The sequence below is a fragment of the Centruroides vittatus genome, unplaced genomic scaffold, assembly GCF_030686945.1.
Source record: "Centruroides vittatus isolate TY-2023 unplaced genomic scaffold, ASM3068694v2 contig_199, whole genome shotgun sequence".
NCBI classification, from domain to species: domain Eukaryota; kingdom Metazoa; phylum Arthropoda; class Arachnida; order Scorpiones; family Buthidae; genus Centruroides; species Centruroides vittatus.
In genome coordinates, this window is record NW_027121224.1 from 1,216,334 (window position 1) to 1,238,200 (window position 21,867).

The window sequence follows — 21,867 nt, forward strand, 5'->3', positions numbered from 1 at the left end:
TTTAATTTATTGCATATGTAGTACAAAGTACTTCATAGTAAGTATAACAGCACAGTATAAGTATTGTTAAGTTTCTGCCTGTTCTAATGTGCTCTATAGCTAGCTGAAAGCTTTTTTCAGTCCAAAAACCTTTTTGAGAAGTCCTTATATAATTTCTATGCATATCCTGCAATAAAACGAGAAAACAAAAATTTATTAAAAATAGGCATATTGGAATTCAATTAAAAAAAATAGGCATATTGGAATTCAATTAACAAAAAATAGGCATGTTACCCCATAAAAAATGTGGAATCTTTTCCATTTGTCAGGGTAAGATGCCTATGTTGTACGTGTTCTAGCATGTCTGATCGGGATCGGCGGTAGCTCACAATAGAAACTTTTGAACCTTAACTACATCACACATTAATTCCGCAATTTTTAATAAATTCTATTTTAACTTTTAGTTTTAAAATGATTCTAGAAACATTTCACAACAAAAACTTTGTTCTTATCTTGCTTTTATTCTTCTCAGATGTAGAAAATGAGGCAACGGTAGCCAACTACAGCTTTCCGCACTCAATATTGGCCCAACGATTCATCATACAAACACATGACAATATCGGACGTCACCGTTTGAAAATATCAAAAAGCAGGCATCTTCCCATGCTTACTATCTTACACTGAATCACTCTATATGTTGCAGTCAAAACTAGTTTTTAGTTAGGATGCGTTTTAACTAGTTTATACTGGATGTCTTTGTTAAAACCCGTTTTGTCTAGTTAAAACTAGAATTTACTGCTAGTCAAAAATGAATTTGAGTTAAAACTAGTTTCAACTAGTTAAACGGGTTTTGACTGTAACATATATATTAATAATAATAATATATTAAATATATTAATTATATATTAATAAACAAATCGACTCCCCCCTCCTGAAAAAAAATGAGTTTGCACCACACATGGCAAGTGAATTCATTTTTTCAGGAGGGGGTGACGACTTATCGGAGTGTGGGACAGCTAAAGTATGTTGACTTATCCAGTAGTGACGAGTTAAACGGTGTCAAGTAAACCAAAGTTTTTTAACATTAATGCCTATGTAAGTCGGCCAGGACCACAGAAAATGACTACTTAACCAATGGTGTCGAGTTATCTGGGTGACGACTTATGCAGAGTTGACTGTATTTCACAACTGCAGGAGTGTCACTACTGTTTGAGGAATAATAGTGTTTCTGGATGCACTTTTTTTTAAAGTAAACTTAATCATCAAAAATGACAGTTTTGTTCTAAAACAGATGACTCAGCGATCAGCATTGGACTTCGACCCAATTTTTTAAATCTTGGCTGTACTATGAAGCTTTTTGCTTTTTATGTATGATAATCTCAGTCTTTGTGTTCAAAGTATAAAAAACAATTGAAGGAGAACAACTGAACTTGGAGGTCATATCTTACTGTAAAATGCAATCATTGTAATCATTGCTTTCTCAAGAACATTCAATTTCCTTTTGGTGAAAACAGCAATGAGATCCTGATTGTTTTCAACACTTCCTGTTTCCTCATACTTCAAAATAATATGCTGGACTTAATATTCACCTCTTTTGATGAAGTGATGAGCTTCAGGCAACTTGTCTCTGTTAGCTTTCTCCAAGAACTTGATGATGCAAATGTCTGAATGCACAGTCACTCTCCAACACTTTGTGATTCTTGAGTCTATGATAGATACTTAGCAGTATTGCACAACTGACATTTCAAAAAATACAAATTTGACTTGTTTGCATTGTGCAAATTAGTACAAGGTTTTTTTCTGTGCAACAATTTTGCTCAAACACCCATTATACTCCTCCATATAATGATAAGCTTGCAATTCTATCTACCTGTTGAAGTTGGCCCACCAGTGGCCAAGCGGTTCCATTCCCTGAACACTAGGAATTCAGTCATGGGTTCATGCCTCACCAGGATGGGCTGGCCATGTGGAGTTTTCAGGGTTTCTCCACATCTGTAATGCTTGAATAAGAGCTAGTTACCCTTAAAATGACCTCCCGGAAGGCATCCCCCTTAGGCAGATCACCCAAGTTTTGTATTGCCATAACTTAACTAAACAAACAAACCTGTTGAAGTCATCTGCCTACAATATCAGACATCATCTGCCCACTCTCTACTTCGGCTATTATCTCTTGCTTAGTTTCTATAGTGAACACAGTTCTTGATACTCCACTCTTTTTAGCCCCCATAATATTATCAAGTTTTTAAATAAAAAGTTCAGAAAAGCACTTTAAAAAATTCACAGACAGAAATTAATTAGTACAAAAAAGGTTATGTATACAACTGTGAAGGTCTCATTCCATAAACCATGTATAGATGCCATTAAAATATAGTTTTACAAATCTTAAACACAGCATCACCCACTGTATTTATTTATGTAATTAATTTATCACTGTAAACCTTGAATTAAGTTATCATATTAATTAAAGAACAAGATAACTACTGTTTAACACCAATAGAAAGTGGTTATCTCATTCATTAATTAAATAATATTTTGGGATGGTGAACCTAACCATTCTTTTAAGCTATCATACATATATTGATAAGATTTTTTTCAAAAACTTTTTTAAATTATAAAGAGGAAAATTCCTAAATTTCATTTTAGATAACTTTTTTGCAATATAATAAAAATTGAGATGCTCATAGTTCCTGCCTGTTTATGCTGTTTTTATCATTTACATATTTTGTTTCAGTTAATTTCAGTAATGTTCAAAATGTTACAAATATGAAATAAAATTATAATGTAATTTAATTACAATTTTGAAACTAGTCATTCTCTTTTAGATTTGGAATCTTCGTATGTCTTTAGAATAAATTAATCAAATGTAAAAGTCTTAAAAAACATCTTATAGTTAAACTGGGAAACAATGAATAATAGTTAATGCTAAGAATTATATGCTATTCTGAATTACCATAATTTTAGTGTATGTGTGTGGTGGTGGTGTATTTTAATGTAATGTACAAGTTACACATTATCCAACTGATTAATTTCTCTTTAATTCTTCTCAAGGTAAAAATATAATTAAATTGATTATATTTCTGTATTTATAAAGCAATTTTTATAAAATTTTAAATAATAATATATCTAAAATTTGATGTTAAAAACTACTCACATTTACTTCTTGAGGTACAGGTGGTTCATCCCACATTTTTATCTAAAAAATAAAATATTAAAAAAACAAATTATAAAAGTGAAGATTATAAAAATGTCATTGAACAAATAACAATGAATGACATTTAACAAGAACAAACAGTTCACTGAACTAATTAAAACAATGAGAAATATTTAACAAAAAAAATCCAGAATAAAACTAGAGAACATGCAGTCAGATTATTACTCATATATTTGAAAAGAAGCAAAACTCAATACATTCTAGGAGAAAAAAAATTTTTTCTCCTAGAAATTGATTTTAAAAAATTTTTAAATCAACATGGTTCAATTTCATTTGTCAAACACATCACAACAATTTACATATGCTAGATGACCTTAAGAACAACCAATTTATATAAACTTGTTCTTTAATTGTGCATGAGTTTTCAATCACCCTATACAGCATTCTGTAGTAAACTTATTACCATAAAATTAGTACACCAAGAAGGAATTGTCAAAATCAAACAAAATTGTACATGTCTGAATGTAACAGTGATATAGATAAGTGATTACAAAATGAAAGCAAAAGGATCATTTATTGCAGGATAAACTACAAATGAAAGGTGGTTCTAGTACCATGGTGGATCACCTCTAGCATGAATGCAAGATGTGATACGGGCAGACATGGAGGTATACAGGTGCTGTATGGTGTACTGAGGCATCTCAGTCCACAGTTGCTTCAAGCAGTCATCTAGTTCAGCCATACTCCTAGGCTGTCCAACTTTACATCCCAGGTGATCACAAACATGTTCAATCGGTGACAAATCAGGGAAGTGTGGCAACGTGGCAGAAACAGTCCTGTGTGTGATTTTTGTTGTGACCCTTGCTGTGTATAATTAAGCATTATCCTGTTGGAAAATGGCTCTTGAGAGCCCTGCCATGAGAGGTAACACATGTGGCTGCAAGATGTCATTAACGTACTGCTGCACTGTCATGGTCCCTTGGATCACTTCACTTCACTTCCACTTTTTATAAATCTTTATTGAAACTGCCTCAGTACCACTAGGCATCACTGAGGTAATATTACAAAGGATATTTATTACATTGTACAAGGATACCAAATATATGTCATATATAATTATGAATAAGAGTTAGGAATAAAATGTATAAAATAGAATTTATACATGGAAAATGCAATCATAATACATAAAATATTTGTAGTGTTATTAGTACATACAGTAATTACATGATACATGGAACTCTGTAGAACAAACAATGCAAATAACAGATTGGAATTAATTTGCCTCCACTATGGTGTTGACAAGGACCAGGTTAGACAATAGTTATCCATTTATAATAAGCTGGTAACTATTCATTGAAAGAGCACAGGTGGATTTGTTTGCTATAAGTTTGTCCAAACTGTAAGGCCACTCTGCATCCTGATATTTTGTTGCTTATTCTCCAGTATCAAACAGCTAAAAAGATAATGTTTCACCCCATCTGGCACTCCACAGATACAACAATTCTGTTGGGTGCTTTTGCAAACTAATGGAAGTAGGAATAAAAAGTTATGAATTGAGTAGTGTTATGATCTATGCTAGGACTTATATTTGTGGAGACAATGAGGAAGAATACCCCTCTTTGTAACCTACCCCTTTCTTCTCCCTCCCACTGTATCTGCCATTTTTGGACAGTCTGCTTGAGCAGTCAGTAATAAATGTAGCTGTAGAATGGCCTGATAACATGATTCATAAAGGAGAAAAGTTGGCTGCAGAGTAGGCCAGATAGTCAGCCCTCTCATTACCCTTTTGGCCAGAGTGGCCAGAGTGAATCTGTTATTAGTGTTGCTGATTTCTTCAAGAATGTTTACTACAATGAGGTGTCCATATAGTAAGTCATAAAGTGATTCCACTGATGTTGTTGAATCTGTAAAAATACTACAAAACTCCATCTCAACACCGGAAATAATAATAACTACCTCTTAACCTTATACCGGTGTGTATTTTCTTTTCATCCAAACTTGTAACTCCAAAATAGGTGTGTACAAACGTTTTCGAACCACAAATGTCAGTTCTTCCTCAGGCTATACGAATTTCGTTGGAACTGCCATTCGAATCACTTCAAATTCGTCAAAATTATGCTTGAATTCACGTTTCCGTTTACGTAATACTGACGCATGTGCATTAGTTGAACAACTCGGCTAACGTAAACTATCATTCATAAGGGCCTGCCACGCTAGTGAAAGCATAATCTCGTCCTTATAATTAATGCACCGATCTTCTTTAAGGCCGGCTAAGTATATGGTGGCCGCCTCCAGCCATCTGATATGTTGCGGGTGCCGTGCGGTGCAGATAATTCTGGCCTTATCTAATTCCGGGTGAACATCAGGATCGGATGCATACATTGCCAGCGCTGTTGTGTTTCATTGCCTCTGAATATCCGTGGCATTCTCTTTAAGTCTAATCTCTAGAGATCGTTTGGTGGAGTCCACATATAGAAGGTTTCTGTCCCATCTGCTACATAGCAACCAGTCAGTCAAAGAAGTAAGTTGTGTTTGTGTGAGCTCCCGATTATTTCGACTTTTCGATTGGATATTTTGGATTGCAGTGGTGGTGGCATACATCGTTGGACAGTGGAAGGCAAGCCGGTCAGTTTGACATTATTTTGGGGTCAATAGGTTAATTAGGGGAAAAGTTAGGGGGGGTTTAACTTTCGGATCTTTAAGGGGCTCTAGGGCTAAGGGGTTTTGAGGTAAGGGTGCAGGACTCGGGGGACGGTTTAAGGGTGTTATTCTTAGCCTGTTCTGTAATTTTGGTAAAGGTGGGTTCATTTTTTGGGCTTATACGCGATTCCAAATTTTTCAATGTTAACTCTACGGGAATTTTAAAAAATCCGTTGGTAACAGTCACAACGGTTTTTAACGAACTTTTAACGGTCGTAACGGTCTTTTAAACGGCTCGTGTTTATCTTAACGGACTATTGGGGGATATTGTTTTGGTTTAGGGTTAACTTCGCGAGGGTTTGTTCCATTTTTTCTAAGGGGTGGTGGGCTTTTGGAGGATAACTTTTTAAATTTTTATTTTATTTTTATTTTAGTTTTTAAGTATTTTTAGTTTTTTAGCTTATTTAAGGGTTCTTACTGTTAGCAGGTTTTGTTTACTTAGTTTTTAAATTAGTTTATAATATTTTGGAGGATTTTGTTTTGTTTTGTTTAGTTTTGTTTTTGCCATATTCGTGGGGTTCTGGGAATATTGTCGAAGGGTAGTTTTCTTTGTCCACTTGTCCTTTGACCACGTTCACTGTATACCCATCAACTGCACTTCTGTCATCCACAATGGAAGAAACTGGTTCAATAGATACCAGTGACTCTGAAAGCATCTCCCAGGAAAACACTGAAGAGAATACGAATATACTTAACAACGAGACGATCTGTGATACAGTCGAAGGAAATATTCTGATAGAAGCTAAGCAGCATTTGAAGAGAATAATGGACTTGTTACCGGAGCCATGCAAAACAAATGTAAAGATGGAGGAAAGAAAGGAAATTAAGGGAAGAGTGGCACAAATGTATGCGGTGGTGCACCAAATGTATGGCATATTGAAAGAAGTCAGAGCGGAAAAAGAACAGACAAGTAAAATAATGAACAAAGCAATAGATAGACCAACTTATGCGGAAGTAGCAAAGATGCCACCGTTAATTAATACCAGCAAAACGACAAAGACGATAATAAAAAACAGGGAAACAGGGGGTAACGTGGCATTACTAATTTATCCAAAAAATGAAACAAATACGGAAAGTGACATACAACAAATCAGAGAACAGATAACGCAGAAAATAAAACCACAACGATTAGGAGTGACAGTAAAGAATATTAAACCAATAAAGGCAAACGGAATCTGCATAAACGTAGGGAAAGAGGAAGACGGAAGGAAACTGAAAGAGACTATAGAACAAATTTCAAGCATCAAAGACAAAGTAATATGTAAAATTTCAAGCGGAAAAAAACCACAGGTCATTTTCATAAATGTCCCCCCAAAGCATTGAGGACGAGGAAATAGTAGAAACAATGATAAAACAAAATAATATATGGAAAGACATAGATCCCGATTACATAAGAGACAACTGCCAAATAAGTACCACATTAAGGAACGGAAAAACAAAAGAGAACTGTAGACATGTGGTTCTCATGATGGCACCAAGAATACGGAACATTATAATAGCAAACAAAAACTTATCAATGTCATGGACAACAATAAGAGTAGATGATTTCCTACCCGTGAAAAGATGCTATCAATGCTGCGGGTTTCAGCACATAGCGAAAGAGTGCAAGCAGCAACAAACCTGCAGTCATTGTTCAAAGGCTCATAAATATAAAGACTGCCAACAGAGAGAAACAATTCCGCAATGTGTAAACTGTAAGAGAGAAAACAAAAACCTCCCCCCGGAAAGAAAGAAAGCAACCAACCATAATGCCTTTAGTGCAGAATGTCCAATCTTAATAAGACAAAAGACGCAAATGATAAAGAGGATTGACTATGGAATATAAGAAAATTCACCAGACTACTCCGGAACGCAACCAGCAAAATCTAATGGATATTGATAGGGAAAGGAACGAAAATAACGAAGGAATAAACATTCTACAAATTAACACGCAAAGAGGAAAAGCATCAAGTTCCTTACTAATGCACAAGGCAATCAATCTGAAGGCAGATATTATTTTAATCCAAGAGCCCTACACGGTGGACAAAAAGGTAGTGAGGCTGGGCGATTGGCAAGTTCTATACAAGAAAACAGATAATAAACCTAAAAGTTGCATAGCGACTAGTACCAAACTAGATATAGCACTGATTCCGAACCTATCCTCTGATATTATTACTACCACAATAATCCATCATACCCGGCCGATATATGTGATAAACGCCTACCTTTCGCCATACATGAAAGACGAAACAGCAGTAAGTGAAATAGACAAAATCCTTAGGAAAATAAACTCAACTAATATCATCCTGGCAGGGGATATAAACGCTAAATCCAAAATCTGGTACAATGAAAAGGAAGATAAAAGAGGCAGACTTTTTGAAAATCTAATGAAAGAATTCGACTTAGTCTCTGTCAACATGACCACGCACCCAACATTCTATACAATGCAGGCAAGGGGGTGGACGGATGTTTGTCTGGTTTCGTCAGACCTAGCACAACTGGTGGAAAACTGCGAGACTCTGTTAGACAACTCAGCAAGTGATCACAGATATGTTTTCACACAGATAATGCATATTCCAGTTAAAAATGAAATCGATTACAAGACAGCCAGGTTAACAAACTGGGATTACTACAGAAAACTTTTTAATGAAAACTGGTTGTCACATAACTTTCCGGAAATACATTCAAGAGATGACATTGATGAATATATAAAACATATAACGGCTGACATGCAAAAGGCTGGTAACGAGGCAGCAAAAATAATAAAAGTCACCAGAAAGAAAACTCATTGGTGGACAAGAGAATTAGAAAGGAAAAGAAAGCAAATAAACAAAACCAGGAAAAAGTATCAAAGAGCGGGGGAAAAGGAAAGGAAGGAAGAACTGCGTAGAAAATACCGTACTCTCCTAAAGGAATATAAAAATCAAATAAATAACACGAGAACTAAGGCCTGGCATGACTTCTGTGGTAAAACTAACTCCAAAGGCCCCTGGGAAACGCCCTATCAACTAGTGTTCAGAAACAGAAAGAGACTGAAAATCCCTGATATACTAGAAGATTATGCAAATAAAGATGGAGAAAACAGAAATAGCATTGAAGAAAATATTGATAGCATATTGCAATTCCACTTCCCACAGGAAGCAGCGCAGAATAAGAATGAGAGAACAAAAGGTAAAGATAAAGGTAACAGGGGACACGAAAGCAATGAGTCATGTAAACTCTTTACATTTAAAGAGATTAGTAACGCAATAATGACACAACGTAAAAGGAAGGCCCCAGGTATTGACGGGATAACGACGGAGATGCTAATCAACGCATTTCAAGAGATTCCAATAGCATTTGTATTTCTTTACAACGAATGCCTAAAACGAAGCTATTTCCCGGATTATTGGAAAATAGCAAACATCAAACTGATCCCCAAGGTGGAAAACCCAATAAGAGCAAAGGACTATAGGCGAATAAGCCTTCTCTCTACTATGGGCAAAGTCCTAGACGGATTGATGATAAACAGAATAAATTGGGGGCTCTATAATAATGGTAGGATGCATAATAACCAATATGGCTTTAGACCAAATAGTTCCACAACGCATGCGGCCTTAAGTGTCAAGGAGTTCGTATATCAGGCATGGGAACAAAATAAACATGAGCTGCTCATCTCAATAGATTATAGGAAAGCATTTGACCATCTTAGATGGCAAGACATAATGGAAGAACTTAAAAATCTTAAAAGTATTGAAAATGAAGTCAAGTTACTGGGCAGCTACTTGGAAAATAGGCAAATCGAATTCCACTCAAACCATATCCATATTAAAAAGAAAATTACCAGAGGTTGTCCCCAGGGCTCACGAAGTGGCCCTGGGCTGTGGAACTTTGTGTTTGACAGTTTGCTAAGAACATTTGACAACTACGAGGAGATCAGGGCTCAGGCATTCGCAGATGATCTGCTGCTGCTAATCGCAAACAAAAACTGCGACAGGATTGCTGAAGAGGCCAATAAAGCGCTAGACATCACCCACAAATGGAGCGAAGACCACGGGCTTCCAGTTAACTATGAAAAGTGTGAGGCACTCATGTGCACAAGGCAGAACAAAAGAAAACAGCTCCAAAAAACGATTAAACTTAGAATGAACGACGAAAGAATAAGACAGGTTAAAATTCTCAAATACTTGGGAATATATTTTGACCCTAAACTCAACTGGAACCAACATATGAAAGAGAAGTATAAAAAGACGAATGAAAGAATAAATCTAATTAACTGGATAGCAGGGAAGTATTGGGGCCTGAACACAAGAAACGTAAAACTAATCTATAAAATGGCAGTAGAGCCGGCCATATTATACGCTGCAACGGTGTGGCAGGAGGCCATTAAGAGGAAACAAGTACAAAAACAACTGCTAGCGCTACAGAGAAAGGCAGCAATAAAAATCACGAGGGCATACAGAACATCGCCCACGAACGCTCTACTGGTTATGGAAGGCATGTTACCCATCCATATCATGGCACAAATGGAAGCATGGAAGTGGCTACTCACAAACACGTAATTATGGAAAAAGGAGCCACACGAGATAGACAGAAAGATCAAGACCAACATTATCCCAGAGGATTATAAGGAAATCCCAGAAAATGTTAAGAAGGCCGAAATAGACAAAACAGACAATAGAATAAATCTCGAAATCCATCCAGCTAAGAAAGGAAACCACCAAACCAGCATGGAATACGAGCCTGAAAACAATAAACACTTCCATTGGCTAGTGTATACAGATGGTTCTAGGCAAGAGACAGGAGTGGGTGCTGGTGTTTATATCGTTAAAAGCAAAGGGAACAGAACATACTATCAAGCGAGCCTAAAACTTGATAAAGAATGCAGTAACAATCAGGCTGAGCTATGGGCCCTGTATAGGGCAATTAAACACATAAATAGTAACCAGGAAACATATAAAGGAAATATTAAGTTCTTAATAGACAGTAAAGCAGCAATCCAAACATTAAGCAAAAGTAAAGGAACAACACTCCTTGGCAACGAGATTATAAGAGAAGCAATAAACCTGGAACAAAACAGAAAGGTACAATACAGCTGGATACCGGCGCACAAGGGATTTACTGGAAACGAGAAAGCAGACGCATTGGCAAAAAGAGCAACCAAGATAAACGGCAAAATAACGTACAAAAGAATCCCGAAGACTAAACTAAAGAAATCTCTGACAGATTGGGCCATAAATAAATGGCAAGAGGAGTGGAATGACGCAACAACAGGAAGGACATGTAATAAATTCATTGCGAATATCTTAAAACGCATCAAAACGAAGCACTACAAGCCGAATGCAATTACCACCCAGTGCCTTACAGGCCATGGTAAATTTGAAGCCTACCTCTACAGATTTAACATTCAACCTAACAATAGATGTAGCTGCAACAACAATAGTGTTGGTGATGCAGAACACTTCATGTTCCACTGCAGCCTGTTCGACCAACACCGCTTTCCTTTCTATAGGGAGTGCATCCAGCACGGCCTACAGTGGCCACCAGAACCTAAGCTAATATTCGAGAATAAAGACATTTGGAAAAAATTCGAAAACTTTGTGACGAACCCCAGGGCCCTCCTTCCTGATAACATTACAACACACGATACCTCACAGTACGAGGATATTCATGAGAGCGACGAAACCGACACAGACACAGAGACCGAGGAGGAGGTCAGCAAACAAGACATCAGTGACGAAGAGGATTGGTGACTGACTCTTCATTGAACCTCCCGTGCCGCTCCTCAGCGGGGGACCGTGTCCGATCTCGGGTTCAATACCTCCTCCACAATGGAGTTGAGCCCCGACGCTGTCGGTGCCATAATGCTGCACCTGGTCTGCGGTGTCATCATGGGGCGGGATTGGCCGCGGGAACCCGCTGCTGGGGGGCTACCTCTACGTTGTGATTCCAACACAGAAGAAGAGACCGAGATAGAGGAAGACAACAGTTTGGCTCTACAATGTAAATATTGTATATATGTTCATTCATGCTGTTTAAGAGGCCTCGAGCTGAGTGCCATTTGTATTTTTAATGTTTTAAAATAAATGCGATGCAAGCGCTCTGGGGCCCATGACTTCTTTCACCCTATCCTATCTTCCTGTTTTTCACACTTCTTACCACTTGCTTTCTCTTCTTTCCTACTTCCATAGGGCTAAGTTTGTAGCTTAAAACAAACAGCTCTCTAACCTCTTTACTTACTAATGTCCCATCTGCTATCTATAACTGGAACGGTGTAGACTCCGGCCAGCTTATCCCTATTCGGTTCATCTTTTCCGTTGGTTAAGATGTTAAATAATGTCATGCATCTTCTGTAGGCGATGCATACGTGTTTCTTTTTTGCTATCTCGTCATACAGCCTTACAACATATGGATTATACGTGATTGGGATGATCTTGTCCTTATCCAGTCTTTCTTCCCTTTGCGGTAGGTTTTGAGCTGTGCTTTGGTATCGAAGTATTAATTTGCGCACCAGTTTTCTGTACCTGTGCTCTGACGCTACTTGCTGCGAAAGCTTTAGCTCTGATTGCAGAGCTCACTGTGCAGAAGAGTGAGTATGCACTCTTCTGATTAGGGCTTTAAACGGAGCGACCTTATATAGCGGTGGATCACAGGATCCACTAGGAATGTATATGCCCTTATATCCAGCATTTCGGTACACTGCTGTGCATATTACAGAGTCTTCTATCCTGATGTCAATATCCAGAAAGTGTATATTGGTGTGGTGCGCTTGCTCTATTTCTAAGGTTAATCCGTATGCGTTATCATTCATATTGCAGACAAAGGCTGCGACGTCCGGTACTACTTTCCATACTATGATAATATCGTCGACATATTTTTTATATACAATAATGTCGTGTAGATGTTGTGGGAGTACCTTAGCTTTGAGTTGCCTAATTACCATCTCACATCCCACAACATCTACACGACATCATTGTATATAAAAGATATGTCGACGATATTATCATAGTATGGAAAGTAGTACCGGACGTCGCAGCCTTTGTCAGCAATATGAATGATAACACATACGGATTAACCTTAGAAATAGAGCAAGCGCACCACACCAATATACACTTTCTGGATATTGACATCAGGATAGAAGACTGTAATACGCACAGCAGTGTACCCAAATGCTGGATATAAGGGCATATACATTCCTAGTGGATCCTGTGATCCACCGCAATATAAGGTTGCTCCGTTTAAAGCCCTAATCAGAAGAGCGCATACTCACTCTTCTGCACAGTGAGCTCTGCAATCAGAGCTAAAGCTTTCGCAGCAAGTAGCGTCAGAGCACAGGTACAGAAAACTGGTGCGCAAATTAATACTTCGATACCAAAGCACAGCTCAAAACCTACCGCAAAGGGAAGAAAGACTGGATAAGGACAAGATCATCCCAATCACGTATAATCCATATGTTGTAAGGCTGTATGACAAGATAACAAAAAAGAAACACGTTCACATCGCCTACAGAAGATGCGCGACATTATTTAACATCTTAACCAATGGAAAAGATGAACCGAATAGGGATAAGCTGGCCGGAGTCTACACCATTCCGGTTATAGATAGCAGATGGGACAGAAACCTTCTATATGTGGGCTCCACCAAACGATCTCTAGAGATTAGACTTAAAGAGCATGCCACGGATATTCAGAGGCATAGAAACACGACAGCGCTGGCAACGTATGCATCTGATTCTGATGTTCACCTGGAATTAGATAAGGCCAGAATTATCTGCACCGCACGGCACCCGCAACATATCAGATGGATGGAGGCGGCCACCATATACTTAGCCGGCCTTAAAGAAGATCGGTGCATTAATTATAAGGACGAGATTACGCTTTCACTAGCGTGGCAGGCCCTTATGAATGATAGTTTACGTTAGCCGAGTTGTTCAACTAATGCACATGCGTCAGTATTACATAAACGGAAACATGAATTCGAGCATAATTTCGACAAATTTGAAGTGATTCGAATGGCAGTTCCAACGAAATTCGTATAGCCTGAGGAAGAACCGACATTTGTGGTTCGAAAACGTTTGTACACACCTATTTTGGAGTTACAAGTCTGTAAAAATATTGATGTCCATGCAACTATGTGTTGGTTGCACCACTTAATGACTGCCAAAATAGCACACATTCAGCTTGGAACAACCATGCAATTATCACCAAGAGGTATATAACGTCAAGTACTCCATGAACAGTCAAGTGGGCTACTCGAAGCTGGCACAGTCACGTGGACTAAATAGTTAAATGCAATAGTCTTAGTGAAGTGACACAGATGATGGTATGTATCAAATTAAAGTTACAACCAGCGTCCCATTAAGAGAAAAGAACCGAAATTGATGATAAAAACTAAAACTAAATTGATACTAAATAAATTAAAACTAAAAATAATGATTAAAATTAAAAATAATAAAATAATAATTAAAACTTTGGCCTTTACATCAAAACCAAAACTGAAACTAAAATTAAAAATAAAATCAATTAAAAATTAAAACAATGTTTTTAAAAACTATTTAAAAATTGTTCTGAAATTTTATATTGTAAATCAAATTAATTTTTAAATTTACATTAATCTGTATGCATCAGTGACAAAACATTTTGCTTTTAATACATATAATATAAAATATAGATATAGATGATAGTAACTAATGATAAAACATAAATACATACACAATCAACCTGATAAACATTACTAATCAAATGATATGAAGAGATAGAGCAAAAAGTAGTCATAAATCTGAATAACAAGAGAATATCATTAAGCAAAATTGCCAAAATCATGAAAGATTCCATTCACCTGCTCAACATATCACAGATAGACAGGGGTCAACCTAGCAATTAATGCTGCCCTGGGCAAGATAGTTATTTGCCACCCTCTTTTAAATATAGGCATAGTGTAATTTTAATTGAAAGATCTGAGGACTTGAATTCTACTCATTTAATTACTTAATTATTTTCAAAAAGTAAAATAATTGATTAGCTGAAGTTAAGAATGTTTTATAATTTTTATTTTCTTTGGCTAATTTTGTCACCCTCTAGCAATCAGACTCTCTGTGTAGCTGCCTAACTTGTAGACAGGTATCAAACAACAGCAGACTTTACAATAACTCAACAGACAGCACAGTTTGAAACATTGTACCAGAAAAAATAATTGCATTTTTCATGAACTATAAAGGGCACTGCATTTTTACAAAATGGCTACTTTATCAGGGTCACTTGTAACTAGTCAGCATAAAATTAATCATATATTACTGTCCGATATAATGTTGTAGCTGTTTATCGAGAAATTTTATAGGAGAACAATTATTGCTAGTGAGATGTCATTACATGTGATATTATAGAAACAAATGAGCATACATTTGTGCTCTTTGTGTTAAAAAACATTAGCTTTGACATTTGTCCCATCAGAGCCGTATTTACAAGTAAGCTATGTTACCTTTTTGCTTAGGGCCTCGAGTTTCAAGGGCCTCAAAAATTTCTACAAAAAAGAAAACTGAAGTCAAATTTTGTAATAAAAATTTTTTACAAACCAACAAAATATACTTTAAATACTATAATACTATACAAAATAAAAAGTAATTAATATGTTTATGTTAATTCTTTTCTTTTTATGATTGACTTTTAAAAATGTTAAGGATTGGTAAGGGGCCTCACACAGAGTTCAGCTTAGGGCCTCGAAATGCTTAAATCTGGCCCCGTATCCCACACAAAATTACTGACATTTTAAACTTTAAGGAAAAATCCTTTAAAATTGACAGCATAACTTGTTCATATAAAGCTGGACAATTGGGAAACTTTTTTGCCAATTCTTAACAGTCAAATCCACTCTTTCTGTCAGTAATATTTATGAGCTTCTCTGAATTCTGATTTCCAAATAATCATCTGTTTTTCATGTGGGAGTAGACAAAAACTTATATTGGGCTTTGAAATTGCAACTTGGAATGCAACAGAAAGCTTTGTTTTTTCTATTTCTATTCATCTTTACTGTTGACAATACACAAGAATGATTCAAACAACCCAGATAAAATAGTTTTGCTTTTAAACAATAGCGGGCAAGCAGCTGGTGAAAAACGTGAATTATGGCAGAAATGCCCAAAAAAATGTTTAATCAGCAAAGTAAACTGGAAAAAAATTATAGTTTACTGGAGAATACCATAACTTGCCCCAGACCTTCTGGAATAAAGTCATAGTCATATTACTGATTAAAGTAAGTTTGACATGTTCCATTCCTATAGGGTGCATATACTTTTGGAATCAAACTGATCCGAGATCACTTCGATCGTTCAAATCGTGTATACAAAGGAACTACTGCGATCCGATCAATCTCTATTTGCGTATACAAACGCCATCTAGGATCAACTGGATCGCGATCAAACTAATCCTAGCGGAAGGTAGGATCGTTTGGATCGGATAAAATAGATTAAAGACGGCGGCCTCCATGGTAGAAGTTAAGCTTGTGGTAAATAACGAGGAAATACGTATAATTGTTGACAGAGAAACGTATTTAAAACTTATAAATGGCAAGTAAAAACATTATTATTAAAATATCCGACAAACTGAGATGAAAAAATTAAGTATTAAGAAACAATTTTGCGAGATTGTACGGCAAAAATGCATCATGGCGTACACTTTCCCGTTTTCTGCAAGTTGTTTTGTTGTTTTTTTTAATTTTGTGAAGTTTTTATTTAAATGTTATTTTCTGGAAAACAGTTTTATTCACGGGGTAAATGTTATTTAAAAATTCGTATGAGCACAAACAGTTTTGTCAAATAAACGATAATTCATAACATAGTTATGTCGTTTAGTACTAACTGCAGTTTTAATATCGAGGGATAAAATGGATTATTTTAATTTAATTAATTGATCCTTGTTAGTTAACATATACCGAGTTAAAAAGTTATTATACGTATAATATTTTTAAAACTCAGTATATGTTAACTAACAAGGAGAGACTATTAACTAATAAATGTTTAACTAAATTAACATGTTCTCTTTTATTTGCTTTGCCAGATAAAAATTTTGCGGAAGAATATGTTCAGACATTGTTAAAAAAGAGAAGAGAAGAAGAAATGGTTTTGCCTTATGATGGCAATAAACAACTGCACACAACTGTACACAATAATGAAGATGTGAGTTCTCATAATACAGTTGTGCAATATAATGAGCCAGGTAAGAAGTTAAAACACTGCTATGCCTGAATTACAATCAAATCAGTAATGCTATAAATAATACCATAGATGCAAAGTCATAATATATATGTGTTGTTTAGGTTCATCAAAGCTAATACAATGGAAGGATTCACAGGTTAAGCTACTGATTAGCTTGTATGTAGAGCATAAGAAATATTTTGACTCACCCAAGTTCACCAATAAAAAAGTAAGAAAAGAACAATTGCTGTTAATCTAAATATATATAGTACAAGTAGATCCTAATTACTCACTTAACTATTAGATCAGTCATTACTCAGAGTTCTTTTTTTTAATGCTGTTTCAAGCAAAGTTGTTTATTTTCTGTTATTTTTTTATTAGGAATTCATGAAAATTTTTCATTTTTTAGGTATGGATCATGATTGGAGAAAAGCTGAGGAATGAGGGCATACCTGTGACAAATAGTCAAGCAGAAATCAAAATGAAAAATTTAAAAAGACAATTTAATGCAGTAAAACTCTACAATAAAACTTCAGGAAATGATAGAAAAGAATGGAAGTATTTTTCTGATATGGAGATGGCTCTTGGAGACTTACCCCAGTTTGAACCCAGGGCAACTTTCAGCTCATCTTCCGGTTTGTCTGTGACCAATAATTCTAGTAGGTCACCAGCTGAAATACTCAGCAGTTCTGAACAATCACCATTATCATCAGAAATTCCATCTTCATTATCACCAGAAAATCCATCATCATCTTCATTATCACCAGAAATTTCTCCGTCCTCAGAATTAATAAATGCTAGAAAGAGAAAGCAACCCAATGCAGGACGGAGAAATGACAAAGATGATGAACCACCATCATGGATAAAAACATATTTTGAAACCCAAAGAGCTGAAAGACAAAACTTTAGAGAAAAATTACTTTCATTGCTTGAGAGAATGATACCAAAAGAAAAGTAATAAATTTGAATTGAATTTATTTCATCTACATTCTTTTATGTACAAATGATTTGTTAAAAAGAAACAATGTTATCATTTACACTCTTAATTTGAGAGAAATTTTAATAAACTGATTTTATCATTTTTTAAAGTGTGAAAAATGAAACACGAATAATTTTAATTTAAATAGTATTATCATTTTTCATTTTAATAATAATGATTACATAACAATTTCTTATTTTCTTTTTTTGGTTTATTAAGAGAAATTTAATAAACATACTTTTGTAATGGATTACAGGATTTATTAAGTAATGAATAAAAAATAAATATTGTTTTCTTTTCTCTTTTTTCAAAACCATGCAGTTTTATGGTTGTGGCTTAACAACAGAATAAATTATTGTGCATAGTAAGTCAACTGCTGTTTTATTTTGTCAATTTGCTGTACTGTAAAGGTTGTGAAGGTCAGAGAATTTGCACAAAATTGATTAGGGAAACTCATGGAATTTAAAACAAAAACTTGAGTAGGAACAATGTATATATTGCATCTTGCTTGAAAGAGAGTACAGTACATATAAAATGCTGTTTCACAATTATTTATGGTACAGTACATACTACATCAAGAAATGATGTACAAGTGAGACAAGAACAATTTTATCTGTACTAATTAGCTTCTAATGAATTCAGACAAAACAAAAATTCAATACAATACTTTAATTTATTTTATTTGGTTTTGATATACATAATTTTACTAATGAATTTAGTTTAGAAAAATATGACTTGAGAAGCTGATTAATTTATCCGGTATCTGTTTGCTTGTGACATTATTTCTAACATTATCTGCTCTCTCTTTAAATATCCCATTTCTCGGTCTTGTTCATATGTTATCTCCTCTGCCACATTTTCTTCCACTTCTGTTATTTGCACTCCATTTTCTACTCTCTCTTCATCATTACTCCATACTGATTCATCATTCTGTAGAACACAAATGTTATGTAAAGTACAACATGTAGCTATAAGTTCTACCATTAAGTCCATGCGAGACATATCCAAAAACTTCAGCCTTCTGAACCGACCAACTAGATGAGCAAATGCTCTCTCAATAGTCTGTCGACACGATGAAAACTTATTGTTAAACATAACTTTAGATGATGATAAAAAACCATTGTCTCTGTAGGGGACAATTAAATGCTTTGAAAGTTGGTATGCACCATCTCCTATGATATGAAAATCTGCATGTGGAAAGCCATCACCACTGCAAACTCTGTGATACACTTCAGATCTCTTAAATATTGTGCAGTCATGAACAGAGCCAACTTCACCAATGTAACAATCAATAAAGCACATTTTCTCATCACATACTCCCTGTAGAACTAAGGAGTGAAATCCCTTTCTATTTATATATGCTTGGGGTTCCTCTAAAGGGGCCTTTATTGCTATATGCTTTCCATCTAGACAGCCAATAACTCCAGTAATACCATATTTCATAGCAAACGTCTGAGCAGTTTTCCTTGCCTTCTGAGCTGAAGGCCAATTTATAATATGGCTTTGTGTATTCAGAACATTTATAGCTCTAACAATTCTCATCAGGCATCTCCATGCAGTCCTCCGACAAACTCCAAATCTGTCTCCAACTCCTCTGTAATATGTGTGAAAACAGAATAGTACACTTAGTACAGAATTATCTCAATCAGTAAAATTATCGTTTTGCTTACCTGAACGATTCTTAGTTGGCAAGAAGCCACAGTGACATTAAAAGTTGCTGGTCAACTGACAGTGCATTTCTTCCTTTTCCTATTACTATTTCTTTTGATTGTAATAAAATGGGAACAAGATCCTTCAGTAAATTTTCGAAAGTAAGTCAACTTACTCGAAAGTGTTCTTTAAAAATATTTGGCCTATACTCTAATGCAATCTCTGAAACATAGTTAGTTATTTTGCATACCGATTTCTTTTTATTCTTACTTTTATATTGTGTTAAATAATTAACCAAAATTAATTCTTCTTCCTCGGATTCTGAATCTAATTCCGATAACATTTCTAAAATGATTCCTAAACATGCCGCCATCTTCGATCCTACTTGTATACTTTCCGCCATGACAGAAGCTATCTGTATCACGTGACAAGGACTAATCCGATTGTACAGATCAATCCATACAAAGCGAAACGTATATGCACCCATAGTAGGTGTGTGGTGTGATATAAACCAAATACAGAACTGAACAAAGAAAACATTTCTCCCAGTGAAACAATGGAGATCAATGCTTGTTTAGGACGTATGAGTGCATCACAAGTGGGTGCTCTACACTTCATCCATAGAATTATGAAACAGTACATTTACATTGACATACCGAAGGAAAGTTTGCCCATCAGTGTTCAGAAAACGGGACTTCGGTTAATGTTACCTATGGTAGCGAACATGGCGGCTTGTCTCTGAAACAGTGGGGACACACGTTCTAACCTAACCTAACCTATTCTAATAAATTACCATAATTATTGCCAACCAAATTATTACAATAGGGGTAATTTATTAGAATAGTTTAGTTTAGGTTAGGTTAGGTTAGAACGTGCGTCCCCACTGTTTCAGAGACAAGCCGCCATGTTCGCTACCGTAGGTAACATTAACCAGGACTTCTTACATCTTCAAACAGGTCAAAAATCCAAAGTATACAGCTCGAAACATGTAAATATAATTACTGTACGTGTTGTACAGTAATCATATTTACCCCCCATTATCTCAAAACACCACCACAAAGTCCTGACATCAATCCCATCGAGCACGTGTGGAAGGACAAAGTCCAAGCATGTTAAAACCCGTCGTAAAGATCAAAATAAAAAATTGTCATAGAGATCAATATAAAACAACAGCAATCGGAAACTCAAATAATATGTACAGTAGCATGCAACCAGCTTGCAACCTGCAATCGGAACATTGTAAATTTTGGCCTGAAATATCTCAGTCCATAAATCAGCCTTGTGCCCCAAGCTGTACCATAAATATCAACAAAAAATTGTGTTTAGTGCTTAAAACTTGAATTATATAACAAAACACTTTTGATTTATGCAGAGGTCCGATAAGAAATATGAAATTTGATAAAAATTTTGGAAAACAGTCCTAAAACAATGTGATAAAATAAATTAATACAAACACGAACAAAAAGACTGTCTCCATGTGATGTGGAGTCAATTAACTGTCGAAATGTTTAACAGATTTTTAAAATATTACATATAATATTTAGACATAAGCAAATAAAAACCAAAACTTACATTTGATTAAACACAGAAACGAAATTTTATACGTAAGTAAAATCTATTTACAATCTTCGCAATAGACCGCTTGCCAGAATTTGAAGTTTTGTTTGCCAACTTCTACCGAGCTACAAGTTCGGAAGTAAAAAAATAGCCAAAAACAAATAACATTTAATAAAGTAAATTTCTCAGTTTAATTTAATTTTTTTAATTTGATTTAATTTAAAATTGATTTCTTAAAATTTAGAATACAAAATTAGTACATTTTAAATTAGTAGTAAAAAATAGTATATGGCGTGCGGTGACATTTGATGAAAGGGAAGCTGTTTCCATAAAAATTTTAAAAACAAATACTGGAAATGACAAAAATAAAGTTTATTTATTTTAATTCTAAAATGCATACATTGACATTAAACAAAGATATATGAACTTGTTTGTGAAAATAATCGCACAATATGTATTTTTATTTTAGAAAATACAAGGGAAGCGCCGTTTCCACAGCTTCCATGGAATGCACGGCACTGATATGACCTTAACTACGTAAATATATAATGCATAGATATTTTTAAGATAATAATTTTAGTAAATCTATGAAGAGTTCGGCTAAGACCACAATGACACGGTGGGATGGTGCCTGACATATCTGGAACCGATCGTCCTCGAAAAATTTTAAAATTTTTCAAATCTTCCGGATTCGTTCGAGTTCCC

General features: G+C 35.4%; 3 protein-coding genes across 5 annotated transcripts in view; 2 read left to right on the forward strand and 1 right to left on the reverse strand.

Annotated features, from left to right (window-relative positions):
• Nucleotides 1–21,296, reverse strand: part of Nup214 (nuclear pore complex protein Nup214) — a 97,197-nt gene extending 75,901 nt beyond the window's left edge. For all 3 annotated transcript variants that reach the window (XM_067264924.1, XM_067264923.1, XM_067264922.1), the window contains exons 1-2: nt 21,178–21,296; nt 3,131–3,172 (exon numbers count right to left, since the gene is read on the reverse strand). In XM_067264924.1, coding sequence (XP_067121025.1) covers nt 3,131–3,166 — 36 coding nt within the window. In that variant the 5' untranslated portion in view covers nt 3,167–3,172; nt 21,178–21,296. The remainder of the gene's footprint in view (nt 1–3,130; nt 3,173–21,177) is intronic.
• Nucleotides 10,519–11,541, forward strand: LOC136970497 (uncharacterized). The gene has a single exon (XM_067264944.1). The coding sequence runs from the start codon at nt 10,519–10,521 to the stop codon at nt 11,539–11,541; it is 1,023 nt and encodes a 340-aa protein (XP_067121045.1).
• On the forward strand, nt 16,761–17,953 carry LOC136970489 (uncharacterized). The gene is made up of 3 exons (XM_067264936.1): nt 16,761–16,998; nt 17,099–17,205; nt 17,386–17,953. The coding sequence occupies exons 1-3, from the start codon at nt 16,761–16,763 to the stop codon at nt 17,932–17,934; spliced, it is 894 nt and encodes a 297-aa protein (XP_067121037.1). The 3' UTR covers nt 17,935–17,953.
• Nucleotides 21,297–21,867: the final 571 nt, after the last annotated feature.